Below are 16,366 nucleotides of genomic sequence, written 5' to 3'. Positions count from 1 at the left end.
CACACGAATGAAGTAGTCTATTATTCCAAAAGGTGACGGAGTTGTAGTAATCTGTCAGCACTGAATGTCTTTGAGGGCTAACCCAGGTTGACCCTTGGGATCTCTGCTTCTCTTTGCTAGCTCCAGCCCTGAGAGCTACCTGTATTTCCTTCTTCCAGAATTCACACTGACGGGATGAGCTTCCTTGCATGTCGCACCTTCACAGATCTGAGGGGGCCCTTTAACTCAGTCTTTGCATCATGATGTTTCACAATGGCCCACTTAGTTTTGATAATCCTTTGTGATGGGGTGGGGAACACTCCTGCCTGGGTTCGCAAGTTCAGAGCAGGCATTTTTACAGTTATGAAGCATTTTATAGAGTCTAAACTCATATTTACAATTCTAACACCTATTGTGAACAATACTAACATACAGGTGAGCTGGTTTGGTTTCCAGCTATAAATTTGTCAGTGCTTTGCTGACGCCTATAGCCCTGGCAAGAGCTGGCATCTGGTCTACCAGTGTCACAGTGGAGCTTCGGTCTGTTTTCTGGCTGAGGTTGCTCCTGGGCTTGTGGGGGCTCCCCTGAGCCACTGAGGTCCAGAGACTGTGAAAGGGAGGGGGATTGGGGAAGCAGACTTCTCTGGCTCTCTGACATACTCGTGTGCATACACACGCCCACCCCCACCACAGGGGAGGGATACCCAGCTAGCTAAATTTAGAGATGTTGGGGAGAGCAGTGGCAGTGGGTGTCTGGAAAGGTGCATGGGGTTTGGGGATAGTGGGTGTCTGCAAGGGAGTTTATGTGAGAGGTGTGGGGCGATGCTGGGTACCTGCAGGAAGTGAGGAGGCAGGGGCACCCCAGTTCTTTCCCCCCCCATCCCCACACCTCTCTCACCCTGCCCAGCCCCCCTACCTCTTGCTGGCCAAGTCCAATGAGATGGGAGGCTCCACTGTAACTGAAGAGGAAGAATTGAGAAGGAATATATCAAGACAGTTAGTTTTTTAAAACTACTTTAATTATATTAATCCTAGTTGAAAACTTAAGGCCAACATTTTCCAATCAGGGTGTCTAATGTTATATTGCGGAATCTAGGTAGAAATGGTTTGATTTTTAGAGGTGTCGGTCCCCATCTTGCAATGGGAGGCACAGATGAAAATTGGGCCACTCTTAGGGCTTACCTACACATGTGGTGGTGCAGCTGAACCGATGTAGCTGTGCTGCTGTAGCACTTTAGTGAAGACGCTACCTTAACTGACTGGAGAGCTTCTCTTGGGCTAGGGTGATTTAGGGAGTCGAGACAGGGTATTCTGGAGGGAAAAGCTAGGACTAGCGCAGTTCTGTCAGAAAGTGTAGGCTGAAGTTTACATTGTAGTGGTGTTTCTGTAGCCAAAGCCCAGAAATGGAGGGGATTTGGACTGACTAGTCCATGTGTTCTGTTGAGGACAAAGTAGAGACTTCAGTCCTGGGAGATTCATTTTAGGTGCTGGAGTTAGACTGTTGTGGGCACTGTCTTCAAATTAAAATTTTAAAATGAATGGCCGGCATTTTCAAAGGGCAGTTACTAGAGTGAGGTATAGTGCATGAACAGTCATGCCACTTCCCCACAGTGTTCTGCCAGAGTATTACAGATCCACACTATTTCACTCCTGCTCCTCATGTCCTGGATCTCTGCTGCTCAAGATTGTCTAGTTGTGTGGAGGCTTTGTGGTATCAACAAATATTCACTAGGGAAGATGAAAAGACTACAGACTTACTTCCACTTCTGATCATATCAAAATTTCAACCTATGTCTCCAGAATGCAGGGAAACTACTCTGTCATTTTACCTCATGAATAAATTTAATTTTGTGGTTTGCTGAAGAGTGCACATTCAGTACTGGCATCCAACAGAATAAGCTGCTTTTTTGTAATCATGTGTGTTTGTTTCCCCTCTGTTGTAGACATGCACAGTATAATTAGAATTGATTAATACTATCACTGCACTCCTATAGCATTTCAGAAACTAAACCAGCTCTGGGTATTTGTATTTCATAAAGAAAAGCATCAGCAAGTATCCTTTGGAATAGTCTCAAGCTTTGTTCCGGTAGCTCGTTTACTCAAGCAAATTCTAATAAAAACATGCACGACTGACTGAAATGAGCTATTCCTGATCATTTATTCAAAGGATCTCTTCCAACAAGTCTAAAGTAGGAGGCAATAAGTGCACTGCAGTGTGTCTGCATTTGACATGTTTTTTTTTTAGCACAGAGTTGGTACCCATAATGCCTATTTCTATCCAGCCTGACAGTTACTTTGACAGCTCCAAAGATGCTCATTTAACTTCTACCAGGACCAGTTGTTTCAGGTTTGAGTACATGAGAACAAAAATTCAGTCTTTAGGATGATTAGATTGCTCAGTTGGTTACTGCTTTTCTGTTAAGCAGAGCTGGGTGAAGAATGGTAAATCTGTTTTCTGCGGAGGATTTTGAGATTTTTTAAAAATTTGACCAAAAATGTTGAAATTCTCTGTGAAACAACTGCACATAGCCAAGCAGGGCACCAGGTGGAGAGCCCAAGCTCCAGAGCAATCTGCCCAGCATTCTGCCAAGGAACTGCAAGCCTGGGAGCTGTAACTTCCTGGCTCCTGGTTTGCCCAGCAATCAGGCTACTGAAGAGCTGGAAGCCCTGGGTCCCTGGGAGTCCATCAAGCTCACAAGAAACCATGAGAACCTTGCCTAATGCTTTGGCAGAATTTTGTTGAAATTGACATGGTCCTTTGGAATGTTTCTGTTTTGGTAAATCTGGTGGGGGAAAAATGCTAAATGTTAATTTTTTTGACCAGCTCCACTCTTAACCGCATGTAACATCAGGTAATACCATCACTCCAAACCCTAATCCCTCATTTTAGTTGCTGCTCTTTGGAACTACAGAAATATTTCTTTCAATTTTTTTCTGTCACTTCTGAAATGTGCTGCTACTTGTTAGAAATTGCTATATAACTAATGGAAACAGTGACAGCAGTTGAAGTTGCTTGATGGCTGGCCATTATTCCATGATAAAAAAAAGTCAACAGTCAGAAACAATCTTCTTCAAAAGTCTGTGCTTAAATGGATCTTGGTAGATCAGATTACATTTGTCTGATTGACTGAGTTGCATAACATGGCTGAAATGGTCACTTAGTGTAGTCTAAATGCGGCATCTCACTAATGGTGTTGAGCAGTTCTCATTCAATATCATCAGCATCCATTAGCGGAAATGATTTCATTTACTTCAGTCACTTGGTTTAATAGAAATAATATTGCTGGCAGGAAATGTTATAATATTAATGTCTCTTGCAGTGGCAATACAATATTTTAGTTGCACCTTGACATTTCTTTGTCTATAAATGCATTAACATTTAAATAGTGGCAGCACCAAGAGGCCATAGTCCTAGGATAACATTGTTTTCTTAAGTCAATTTTAGGGCTTATGAAAGGTGCCAGATTGACTGAACTGCAAGCTGAAATCCTATCTCTGAGACAGATGCCATAATGGCAGTGGATGTTTCCCTACACTTTCCTGGCCTATCAGCTTCACACCGGTCCTGGAAAGACCACATGGGTGAAAGGTTAATTAGATCCATGAGCTCATTCATGTCTTACTGTGTCTGCTGGGGTTTCCAGCAAGGATGCTAACTGAAACCAACTATAGCCTATTTCTGTCCCATTGTGTAGCTTAGATAAGAGGCTGGGTATTGTCTAAACGTAGGTTTCAAAATTGTAAGCATATAATTTTAAAAAAATTATTTGATCTAATATTTAAATAGCATTGCTTGAAGAGATTGTCAGGTGTGTATTATTCAGATGTGTGTCTTAAAACCTGACTCTGGCTTTGAACCTGGTGTGTATGATCTGTATGTTTGTGCACACTCCAGTGTGTCAATCCGTTACCACAATTAGTGATAATGGAAGGCTAATCATATTTTACTTGCCTATCAAAACAAATTCCTCTCCCAGATAAATTCTGAAAGGCAGCCAGACCTCCTGGCTTTCACTAGAACTAATTCTTCAATAGGAGGAGCATCACAGAGTTCAGCAGGGCAAGGATGGTATTCAGGATAGTGAAGTAAGTTGCGCTTTGTGAATGGTCCATGCTAACTACCTTATACTGTGGTAGTTAACCATAGGGAAAGCTCTCTGAACAAACTTCTGTGTGGGCTAAGCTAATGCTCTCTTGCAAGAAGTGCCATGGGAACTTTAGTGACCACACTGGGTAAGACTTTGATTTTACCTCTTATCCCAAAAACAGCACCTTCACCTGTTTAGTGTGTGTTCTAACACCATGCTGGACACTGATTCATTACTGGCTCAGAGGCTTAACCACCAGCACCACTCCTTTGGTACTCTGGAAGTTCTTCAGATGCCTCCTATGAAGTCAGGCACAATCCTCCCTAGACCTGGAGAGCTGGAAAAGAGTACGGCCTACTGGGGCATGGCTGCAGGCCATCATGTACAAGATTAGGCAGATCTCTCTTAACTGACAAGTACAGTAACTCCTCACTTAAAGTCATCCTGGTTAATGTTGTTTTGTTGCTGATCAGTTAGGGAACATGCTCGTTTAAAGTTGTGCAATGCTCCCTTCTAACGTCGTTTGGCAGCCGCCTGCTTTGTCCACTGTTTGCAGGAAGAGCAACCCGGTGGAGCTAGCTGGTGGGTGGTTAGAACCAGGGTGGACCGGCAGCCCCCCTATCAGCTCCCCCTATCAGCTCCCTACTCCCCTAAGTTCCCTGTGCAGCAGCTGCCCAGCAGGCTAGCGATTGCAGCTGTCCCTCCCCCCACTGCCTTGGAGCTGCTCCCCAAGCCTCCTCCTTGCTGGGAGGAGAGGGGGAAGGGGAAGAAGAGGGGAGCTAATGTCAGGGTGTCCCCATCCCCCCTGCTCCTGCACCCCACTTACCCTATCTTCCATAGAGCAGGGGACACACACAGCTGGGAGCTTCCAGGCAGCAGCAGCTGCTATCCTGTCTCAGCTTGCTGATCTAATTAACAAGGCAATGTATTTCTGACTCCACTCTTTATACTTAAAGGGGAAAAGCACATCTCTCTCTCTCGCTCTCACACACACAGTGTTTGTCTCTGTCTCTGTCTGCCCTCCCTCCTTTCCTGCTGACTTGTAGAGTGTGAGAGTTAACCCTTGAGGGCTCAGCCAATTGCTAGTTCATCATTTAGCAGTAAGGCATTCCCTGGAAAATATCCCACCCTCTGACTTCTCCACCTCAACTAAGCTTCACAATGAAAACTTATACTGTGTGTGTGTGTTTTATTTATATATATATAAATAAAATATATATATAGTCTTTTGTCTGGTGAAAAAAAATTCCCTGGAACCTAACCCCCTCATTTACATTAATTCTTATGGGGAAATTGGATTCACTTAACATCGTTTCGCTTAAAGTCTCATTTTTCAGGAACATAACTACAATGTTAAGTGAGGAATTACTGTATCATGGCATATTTTGAATGTTTAGGATAAAGATAACCACAGCCATTTCCATATGCAGAGGAACTAGAGGCAGGGAGAGGAGAGAGAAATTGCAGGTAGGAATTGGAATACTTAGGACCAAATTTTCAGAGCCCTTCAACCTGGCCAATGAAATTTCCCACAGAGGTTTTTTGCACCATTTGCCCAGCTACCCAATTGTGCATGCAAAATATTCATTTATATATGCAAATACAGGTGGCAGTGCTTGTAGTTCTGGCATCCATGACTAAAAAGGTGACCTGAAAACAGGCCCAGCTTTCAGTCAGAAATTGCTTACCTCGTGTGCGCATGTGTTGGTGCGCAAATCTGGGGTTCTTATGCACACTATCTAGGTGGTAAAATGAGAGGGCCACATAGTCCATCTCAGGGAAGATGTTTGGAAAAAAATGTTCTACTGGAGAAGGCCCTACTGTCCAGCTTGTCAGTTGTGTGCATTTTTACAATACAATACAATAAATGTTAATGGAGAGGAAGTGGCGGGGGGGGAGGGGTGGGCATGAAATTGCACAGCCCTTCATCACGAAAGCATTTGGATTACAAGAAATGATAATTGGTTACTAAAAAAGCCTCCCAAATTAACGTGACAGTATGGTTAATAGGAAATTTGCTAAAAATAATGCTCCGCCTATGTCAGCTGCTGAATAAGAAAGAGTTGATTAAGGGGGAAAAGAGCTTTTTTAGCCTGTGTGTACAAACAACAGCAGTTTGTAGCAAAAGACATTGATTAAATATTAAGGGCTCTATCCAGCAGAAAATATTCACCACTTTCGAGGCTACATCAGGCTGCAAATGTTCCAAATGTTGGCTTCACCGCAGGATTGGCAGTGCTGGAGACTGGTCAGCTGCTCTGTAAAGCTTGCAAATTTGTTGTGAAGAAGGGGTATTGCTGAACTGCTAGGGTTGGAAGATAGTTAATGTGATAAATTCCCTATTCTCAGTAGGTCTACCACACCTTTTACGAATGAATACCCTAAAGATGGACCCAGCTCTGTTGCCTCATTATGGGGGGAGGAAGAAGAATATTTAAGCTGTCAGAGCTGCCTTCCTTGAAGTTGGGAGTTTCTTCAGTTCTGCAAATCCTAACCTATTGCTGGTTTTGTTTTGTTTTTTGTTTGGTGTGAGGAATCTTAATTCTAATGAACTTGCTTCTGCTGTTTGGCTGACAGCTCAGCCTGCATGGGATCTAGCTGTGTGGTCCCTTTGGTATTTTCCCATTTACCTACAGGTAAAACCCTGCCTCCTCACATCATTTAACTACACGCAGCTAGTGTCTTGATATTTGGTCTGTCTGAAGCTCATTAAAGAGTGGGAGAGACTCCGTTTACCTGAGAGAGGAGACTTGCTCATCATAACTATACAAAGCCATTTGAAGGGGTCGGATTTGGGGATAAACCCTGTATTTTATACCTTTCATTTTTCTATAATCACACCAATCATGTTGCACAGCATAGCACTATGCTATTATGATGCTGTCATTTTAAAAACATTTTGAATAGACTCATATGTAGCAAGTTCAGCAGAGGAGGGCTAAAAATAGTCAGTCTGGTGGTAAGAGTATATTGGTATCTTCTGCTTTGAGGAGGAGAAAAAGGGTATTCTTGCTATCTTTTCTGGTAAGTGCTTTTCAGGTATGCCTTTGAGATTGGGGAACAGGAAGGGGAAAAAGCTTGAGACAGGTCTATATAAACAAGCTCATAATGCTTTTGTACTTTAAATCACTTTTAAATATAAATATTTATAGTCATATAGCCTTCTGGATTGTTGCATATGCCATACAGCAATTTGTTAATGGGGATTAACTGAACTCCAGGAGAACAATTCTTAAATGAGGATATCTGAACAGGATGTCCGAATCCTGTTTTTGCCTAAACATATTGTCACTTTGGTACATGAATGGGCATCTTACATGCCTAAATCCTGATTTGAGTGTCCAGATTGGGGGCTGGGATATCTTAAGACACCTATGTAAGAAGAGTAAGCCCCCAGTCTTTACTTGGTAGAACTTGTTCTCTTTAAATCAGACTATTTCTGACAAGTCTGTAGCATTGTAATCCTGTTATTAGATGAGTTATGATCATAATAGAGCCCAGATTTCCAGTTTGACTGTTGGTCCTGTCATATTACATTAATAACTCACATTCAGGTGGATAATTATAATATTCTTCAGTTGTAGGTAGTTTCCTCAAATTTCATTTTTAAGTATTATAGCTTTAGCTGTCTGTCACTTACTTCCACTATCAATGCAAACTGGAAATTATGTAAATTAACATTTAGAAAACAGGTGTATCCAGTAATGTCTGTGCTAGTAGTGGAATTGAAGGCCCTTCAGCCCTGGTCTACACTGACAGGGGTGTTGACCTAAGATACGCAACTTCAGCTACACGAGTAGCATAGCTGAAGTCGGCATATCTTAAGTCGACTTACCTTGCCGTGAGGATGGCGGCAAGTTGACTGCTGCCACTCCCCCGTCGACTCCGCTTCTGCCTCTCGCGAGCTGGAGTTCCGGAGTCGACAGAGCGCGTTCGGGGATTGATTTATCTGCGTCTAGATGAGACGCGATAAATCAATCCTCGATAGATTGATCTCTACCCGCCGATCTGGTGGGTAGTGAAGACCTGCCCTTAGACTCTTTTATGGAGTCCTCCTGGAAAATCTAAATTCTAATAATGCTTTAGCATCTGTCTTCAGTTGACTCAAAGTCTCAACCTGCTTTGCATTGATCAACTCCCTTATCTCCTTCATATAAGCAAGACTATTTGGTTTCCAGCTCTAGCTATGTATGAAATATGTGGGCAACTAAGCCTAATTGCACTTTCTACACAGTCTTGTCCTGTGACATCTAAATCAAAGGCTAAGTGTTTTGCCCCTTTGAGGAGAAGGAGGTCCTGGAGTTGTGGCAGCTCTTCTTCCCCGCTCCTCCAGGAGAGGAATACCTTTAGAGACCACCCCTTAGTGTCAATGCTATAGCTGCTGCTGCTCACCCTACCTGCAGGAAGAGCGTGGGGCCTAGAAACTCCTCAAACTCCTCCTCCTCTTTTCACTTCAGATTCCTCTGCCTGGTGAGTCCTCAATTCATCAGCCAATGAAGAGGCATGGGAGAGCACTGCTCCCCTAGGCCAAGAGGTAAGAAGAGGATAGAGTGGTCTCCTGTTTTTTAGCTGGATTGCTTCCCGCTGCTCCCACTGTCCCCTTTGCACCTGTATGTAAGACCAAACTCCAAAGATTGATCAGACATGGAACACGACAGTTAATCAAACTGATAAACAATGCAGGTAGAAGAATCATTTGCACCCAACATCCTGTGTAAATAAAATTGTGGAGTGGGACTCATAATTATTTAAAGGAGTCACTGAAAAAAACTGTAGCCTTCATGCATAGAGGCTAAGTAGTAAATAAAGACACATTTCTGAGTGCAGGTACTATATTGAATAGAGAGGTGGTATAAAGGATATCTACAGGTTATGGATTCTGCATAATGGGGTTCTGATCTCAGTCATAGCTTCTACAAACTAACATATAACATACACAGTAAATATGTGACTGCAAACATTAAAGGAATGAAGTAAACCCAAGGTCCCTCCTGAAAACAGCAATTTCAGTAAATGTCTACTATAAATTTAAAAATTAAAGAAGTCTCATCTAAATGATGAAATAGTTAGATCTAACATTAGGATAGTATGGAATTGCATATGAAATTGAGCATAACTCAAAAGGAATTTTTGTATAAGAGCCACATTTGACTGACTAATGTCCAGCTGTATCTTTTTATATTAGGCTTTATTTCTTGGAGTATATAGCTATCTCAAATCTAATTTACTACACTGAGTATATGCTCACCAAACCAATTCAATGTTATTCTAACCCAGTTCATTTGTTACATGCTGATGCATTTTTCAGTTCAGCCAAGTGTGCAGTAATAAGAACTGGCAGTCTTTTTTTTAAATAAATAAATTAAAATTTGTAAATGCTCTTTTACATACTTGAACCAATATATTTACTGTCATTCTTTTTTACAAATTGATACATTTCCATTACAGTCATATCATTACCCCTGCTTAAAGCATTTCTGATCTAATCCCAGTATTTTAAAAATGATTTGGCTATGACAGTTGTGATGTTCTGACTCTGTGGATATTTGTTCACCCATATTATTTCACTGCACATCAGCACATATTGTACCATATTAGTTTAACCATCCAACATAATAAGATTTGTCTTGTTTCAAACAGAAAAGCATTTATAGACATTAAGAGAATGTAGTAAGCTTCTTGACTATCATAGCTATGTACAGTATCTAGCTCAAAGTCGCCCATGGAGCTTTATGAAGCTCCCCCCAGAACTCTTGATAGTGTGGGCAGTTCAGGCATGTGTTTCCTGGGACTATCATGTTTTCTTGGAAGGAGGCTTGGACTATACCCTACCGAGTTGCCATATCTGAAAATCAAGCTAATGACAGTGAGTTTAAAGGAACTTGTGTCCCCTACAGTAGTACTACAGAGTCAAGTCTTTGCCCTGCTGACTGACTATTATCCGTCCAGGGAAAAATTTGTCCCTGACTCAAAGATGCAAACTCCTTCTAGCCTACAGCTACATTTTGGTATGGAGGCAGTCAGCGAGAGGGGCTAAGCAGTTCAGAAATGACCTTTCACACTGCCACCTGGAAATAACAACAAACTGGCAATATTTTGCATTTACATAGCACTCTAAATCCAAAGATCTCAAAACCAGTTTACAAATCTTAATATGAAGCTGCACAACACCACTTTGAGGCATGCAAGTATTATTCCCTTTATACATAGGGGAAAACGAGACACAGAAATTAAGTGACTTGCCAAAAATTATACAGAGGTTCTGTGGCAAAGTAAGAAGTACAACTTAGTTTTCTAGTTTTCTAAGAATAGAACTTGAATCTGAGTCGTGTTGCATAGCCCTGCAACAATCCTTGCCTGGCAACTGAGGAAGAGGATTGTCCCTTGTACCAGCAGTCAGGGCTCTACAGCATATATCAGAAGTGGGGGAAGGGTTCTGCTCCTGAGAAGAAAGGGATTACAAAGGGAATGATCTGAAATGCTTTGCAGTTCCTTGATGTGGAGCTTGAAGATTTTCTCTTTGAGTTGCCATGGCAGCCCGGTAGCCCTGCTGCCACTATGCCAGCATTCTCCTTAGGACTTGCGTGGCCTAAAAGGTGGTAGACATGATGACGGGGGGAATCTGTCAAAGTTATGGTTCCCTTTCTCAGATCTGAAATATCCATTTCTGGGAGGCCACTCACCACTCTATTGATTTTTGCATGCCATTGAGTGCCCCCAACTCCCACTGTGGTCAAAGGGTGTTGAGGCCACTCAGCAACCTGTAGGAGACAACCTTCACATTCAAGAGTCAGGCCGACGAGGACCCTACAAAATCAGAATAAGTTGATACTAAAAATAGAATCAAGCCCTCTTTCTTATTTTTATAACACTCAAATTAAACTGCTTTTGTGACCTGGTGCTGGGATTTTAGCTTTCGTTTATGCATATTGTATGAAATTCACCACTGTGCATAGGGCCATCATGAGTATAGCCCTGCAAATCGGCAGGTATCCGCTTCATCATGGATGCAGATATCCAGGGACCATTTTTGTGGATATTGGATCGGATGTAGATACAGTTGCGCAGGCCTCTACTCACCCGCTCACCGCCCCGCTTCCTGTTGAGCAGCTTGGGCCCCTCGGGCAACACCAGCGTCCCCACCCTTTCCCGGCCCAGCACACTGGTTGCACTTCCAGTCCTGGGCCTGGGCTGTTGGCAACTGGGTAGCAGGGCCCACCCCCGGCCAAGGGAATTGGAGCAGGCAGGGCCCTGGCGCCCCACCTCTCCGCCCCACTGTGATGCAACACACACTGCTGCTTCTATGTGCCAGGGCTCGTGAGCCCCCAGGAGCAGCATGTGATGCGATGCCCCTTCCCCATAGTCCTCCCCCTCTGCACCGCTCCTTCTTCTCAAGACCCCACCCTCGTGCTGCCTCTTCCCTGCAAGACCACCCCCTCCCCAGTCGCTTCCCCCCCTCCCCTGTTGCTAGCCCGTGTGAGATGGTTTGCTTCTGCAGGTGTGGATGTGGATACAAGTAAAAGACAGCTAGTGGATTGCTGGTTGGATCGTGGATTGATCCTAGCAGATGCAGATCAGATGTGGACCCACATTTTTGTATCTGTGCAGGGCTCTAATCATGAGGCCTATGCATCACTTATGTCTCCTTAAGACCTATTTTGAATGCTTGAGAAAAACAATATAGACTTGGTTTATCTGAACTACCTTTGTTTCAAACACATAGTGGCTGCACTGTCTTTTGGGTGTCTTCCTTTAATGCAGATGACATTTTTGGGCACTTCTTATCTTCAATCAGTAATGTTCAAGGAAACATCTAGCCTGCTGATTATTTTCTTTGTGATTTATTTAGGAGAAGGTTGAAAAGGGATGAAAGTGTTTCTCTGATTCCTTACAGGTGTGCAATGGTTTAGAACAGCCAAGGAAACAACAACGTTCTGACCTAAATGGACCAATTGACAACAATAATGCTCCAGAGGTAAGCACCTTAGGCCCTATTCTCCCTCCTCCCCCCAAATTTCTCCCCACCATGGGCAGCAAATATTTCATTAAATGGGGAGGATAACCGAATCTCTCTCTCTCTCGCTCGCTCTCAAGTAAGAGCAGCTTCCATGACTGCATGGTTCTTGCGGCTCACAAAGCTTCCGTGAACCAGTGGCGGCAGCTGTCACTTTTTATAACAGCCCATTTTATAAACACAGTCCTAAAATGTTCAGGTGATATAAGGAGACTTCAGAAATTCTTGTTTTGGGGGCCATTGGAAAGTAAGGGCAGCATCAGAATGTGTCTGGTTTCCTCTCCATCTCTTTCTTGTGAGAAATTGCTGCATTTGGAGTCAAAGGATTGCTAAAATTCCTGTAGGAATAAGATCTCTTTGAATAATCCCTACCAACTGATCCACACATCACATCGTTCACAGCTGAAGGCCCAGCTGATTCACAACTTTACAAGTGGCCTCTGTGGTGAGCTGTGAATCTGCTCAGTCAGCTGTGAAAAAGATGCTGTGATAGACACCAGAGATGGGCTAGTGGCACTGAATAATGGAGCAAAGAAGGAGTCTAAAGAATGCAGTGAGGATGTGCTTGGGGCCAGGCATGATGACTTAAAATCTGAGGGGTCTGTTCTCTCACAAGTGCACAAGGGAGTTATGGTAGTAGTAGCCTGTAATGTAAATGAAGACTTGCACATACAAAAAGCCCTCTTCCATCACTGGAGAAATTAACCCCTGTATTGGAGACCTTAATGCTCAAACTGGTATAACATTGCCAGCAAGGGAGTCTATGAACTGAACTTCTTCTTCGAGTGATTGCTCCAATGCATTCCAGTTAGGTGTGCGCGCCGCGCGTGCACGGCTTCTCCGGAACTTTTTCCCGCAGGCGGGGCGGGCTGGCTGGCTGGGGGGGCGCGGCTATGGCGCTAAATATATACCCCAGCCGGCCCGTCCCTCTCTTCCTCTCTTTCCGCTTCGTGTGGGGGTGAGGTCCGGTGCTGCTCTCTGCCTCCACCACCCTAGCCTTCTTCACCTTTTTTTATATATATATAGTTTTTTGTTTTAGTGTTAGTTTTCTTATAGTTTCTTGTAGTATATTGTTCTAGATTAGTTAGTTTTTAAGGGGCTTCCCCCTTCCCCCTTTCCCCTCCCATCCCCTCCCATGCCCAGGGCACCGGATTCAAGCCCTGCTGCGTGTGCGCCCCTGCCCCAAAAGTGGAGACCCCGCGCCTCTCCGTTGCCTCGGAGAAGGAAGGCGCACCACCGAGGACCTATCTGTTCTGTTCTGCTTTAGCCACGGACGACACGCACGCAACAGGCTTACTTAAGCAGATACTTATGGCGCGGCCGCGCGCGGGCGGCCAGCACGCCCGCCGCACGGCACCCCTCTCGGGCACCGGCGCCGCAGCGCCACCCCGGGCGCACCGGGTCCGTCGCGCCCAGGCCCCGGCGCCCCAGACCGCGCACGCCACTCGGCCTCCGAAGGCCGCCCGAGGCCGCGACCCGCCAGTGCTATGCCCGCTAGCGCTGGCTCGAGCTGCGCCGGCCGCCGCCGCCGCCGCCACCAGGCAGAAGGCCGCGCCTGGGCCGTTGACTCCCGCCGCCCGTCGTACGCCGGTCGTCCGCGCCCCGGTTGAGCCCGAGTTGAGCCCGCCGACCCCCGCCGCGGAGGCGCGAGCGCGACGAGCCGCTTCAGCAGCCGAGAGCTCGTAGAGCCGGCCGGCACGGCCCCGGGCCGGCGGTCCCGGCCGGGTGGAAACGGCGGGGAAACCCGCGAGATGGTCCGACTCTGGACCACCGCACACGCGGCCGACGCGCCGCCCGCGCTCGCGCGCGCCCGCGCGCCGCGCTCCCGCCGATCGAGATCGCTCCCTCGCCACGCTCGCCCCGCATCGCCGCCATCCGCCGCCCGATCGGTCGCGATCCGGTCGTCCGGTCCGGTCGTCGCCGGTCGCCCCGACCGTCACGTCCGACCGTCGCGTCCGCCGGCGTCCGCGCCCCCGGCGACCGCGCGGCGCCACCCACCCGCCGCACCGGGCGCAGGCGCCCCGCCGCGGCGGCCGCCTCCGTCGCGGCGGCGGCGGTTCCCGTGGCGACCGCCGGGGCACGCGCGGTCCGGCTCCGACGGTCCTCCCCGGGGACGGACCGGGCCCGGGACGGCGCAGTCCGCCGCAGCCTCGCCCGGCGGCGCCCGCCGGCTCCCGCCCGCGGGCCGGCGCTGCCGGCCGCACGGCGCCTGCCCCGCGCGTGCCACGCGGCATACCGCCCAACAGCGGTGGGACCCCAGCCCAGGGGGGTCAGGGTTCCTGGGGCCGCCATGGGGCGCCGACGGCCGCCGCATCCGGCCGCTTCCCCCCCCCGCCGCGCCGCTCGGCGCGCCCGCGTCGCCCACCCGCGAGGGCCACCAGCCGCCGCCCTCGCTGCTCCCGCCCTGAGGACCCTGCCCCACCCCCCCCCTGGCTGGGGCCTGGCGCAGCCCCCTCCCCCGGCCCCATCGCCCCCGATCGGCATGGAGGCGTCGCCTGGCCGGCCCCGGCGGTGGCTGCGACCACTTCTAGACCCCTCCCCCCCGCTGGCGGGGCCTGGGGCTGGGATGCGGGTGAGGGGTGGCGGTGGCAGGGGTCCAGGGAGGTGTGGTCGGGGAGGATGAGGACCCCGCTCGGGACGAGGTGCGCACACGCACTGGCGCCGTGGCAAAACTTTTTAAAAGAACGCGCCAAACGCGGCGCCTCTGGCAAACACCGGCGGCCGCCCCCCGGCCACGAACGCGGCCCCCCCCCCACGGCGGCCGCAGCTACCGGGGCTTATCCATGCCAACGGACCCGGACGTGGACTCTGTGTCGGTCGCGCCGGACAAATCAGGGCGAGCCGGAGGCCAGCTAGGCCGGCGCCCCCGACGCTGAGGGCCGACCGCTAGCTGACGATGAGCCGCGCAAGCGGTCCTCTGGTCAGATAGCGTTTGAAGCATTGACCTCCTGGCTCTGGATACAACTTGGCATCACCCCTTCTTCTGGCCGACATCTTCCTCTCTGAGTTCCAGGCGGAGCTCGGTCCGCCTCTCGCGCTCAGGATTTCTAAGCGCGGGCGAGCGTCCTCGCATTCGACGCGGGCGGCGGCGCGTGCGGTGGCGCGCGGACAATCGGCGCTCGGATGGCGTGGTGACACCACATGGCTCACGGCTGGCCCTGCCTACTCTGCCACGCTGTGCGGAAAGACCTGCCAGCAGAAATACACCGCTTACCCCGAAAAAGACTGATTCGACGGCCCCGACAAGACTTGAAAAACTTGGGCGCCGCCTGCGCGAACTCTTCAGCGCGGCCGGCCCGCTCCGCAGCGGTCCTTCCGCCGCAGGCGGCCCGGGTCCGCCCCCGCAGTCCGTTCCAGTCCGGGCCGCTCTGAGCGTCAGCGGAAAAACGCCGGGGTGGCCAGCCTAACGTCCAAGCACAGTCCCAAGGCCTTCCAAGGGCCCTCCCCGCCAAGCCGCCAACCCCCCCCGGCGCCGCCCCTCATCTCTCTCCATCCTCCCCCCTTTGTTTTTTTTGGTCCGCCTCTCCTATTTTCTCCGCCTGGTCCTCCATCCCTGGTCAGCCGGATACTTGTTTCCTCCCTGTGTCATCCTCCCCTACTCCCTTCCGACACCCCCCTCCTCTCAGTCCCCTCTCCTTCCCCTGGACCCCCATTGTCTCTCCTCCTCCACCCATCTGCAAGCCTGCCCCAGACCAGACAGGGCCTCCATCTGTGCCATAGAGGGGTCGCATATCCCTAGGACCTATTTTCTTATCTCTGAGGGAATTCCTCCCCCTGATCTCTGGACCTCCAAAAGCCAAATTTCTGCTTCTGCCCAAATACCTCTTGGTCCCTCCTACCTGCTCATCCCACTCTCTGTCAAATTCGAGATTGGTTTGCCGCCCTCATCATGAAGGCTGGATCCGGGACATGCAGCGGTTTCCCCCTCGCCGCCTTCGGCTTGCTTCCATGTCGCCCGGACCACTACCACTCTTCGGTGTTCCACCCCGCCCGCCCGGCGCCAGTGCGTGCCGCCAGCAGCCAGCCGACGCAGGTGCAGCAGCCAGCCGCCATAGACCCTGTCAGGCCAGGGGCGCGCCTGGGTCCTAGGGCCTGCCGACAGCGACAGGTCGACTGAAACAGGGGGCGGCAGTCACGTGGGGCTTCCTTCAGCGACGGTGGCGATCAGCCTCGTCGTCTTGCCTGTCCCTGCCCGCGGCGGTCGCTCGACTTGCCCTGCTCGTGGCTTCGGGCTCATGGGCGCGCACTGGTCGCGCGGCCGCGACGGGGCCTCCGGCCATGGACT

At 49.0% G+C, this 16,366-nt stretch overlaps 1 protein-coding gene across 5 annotated transcripts in view; it reads left to right on the top strand.

Annotated features, from left to right (window-relative positions):
• APBA2 (amyloid beta precursor protein binding family A member 2) overlaps positions 1-16,366 on the top strand; it is a 237,062-nt gene that overhangs the window by 148,942 nt on the left and 71,754 nt on the right. For all 5 annotated transcript variants that reach the window (XM_039491756.1, XM_039491758.1, XM_039491757.1 and 2 more), the window contains one exon: positions 11,962-12,042. In XM_039491756.1, the coding sequence (XP_039347690.1) occupies positions 11,962-12,042 (81 nt within the window). The remainder of the gene's footprint in view (positions 1-11,961; positions 12,043-16,366) is intronic.

Source organism: Mauremys reevesii, linkage group 10, assembly GCF_016161935.1.
Source record: "Mauremys reevesii isolate NIE-2019 linkage group 10, ASM1616193v1, whole genome shotgun sequence".
NCBI lineage: Eukaryota > Metazoa > Chordata > Testudines > Geoemydidae > Mauremys > Mauremys reevesii.
Note: the sequence above shows the minus strand (reverse complement) of the source record. Positions and strands in the feature narration are given on the sequence as shown.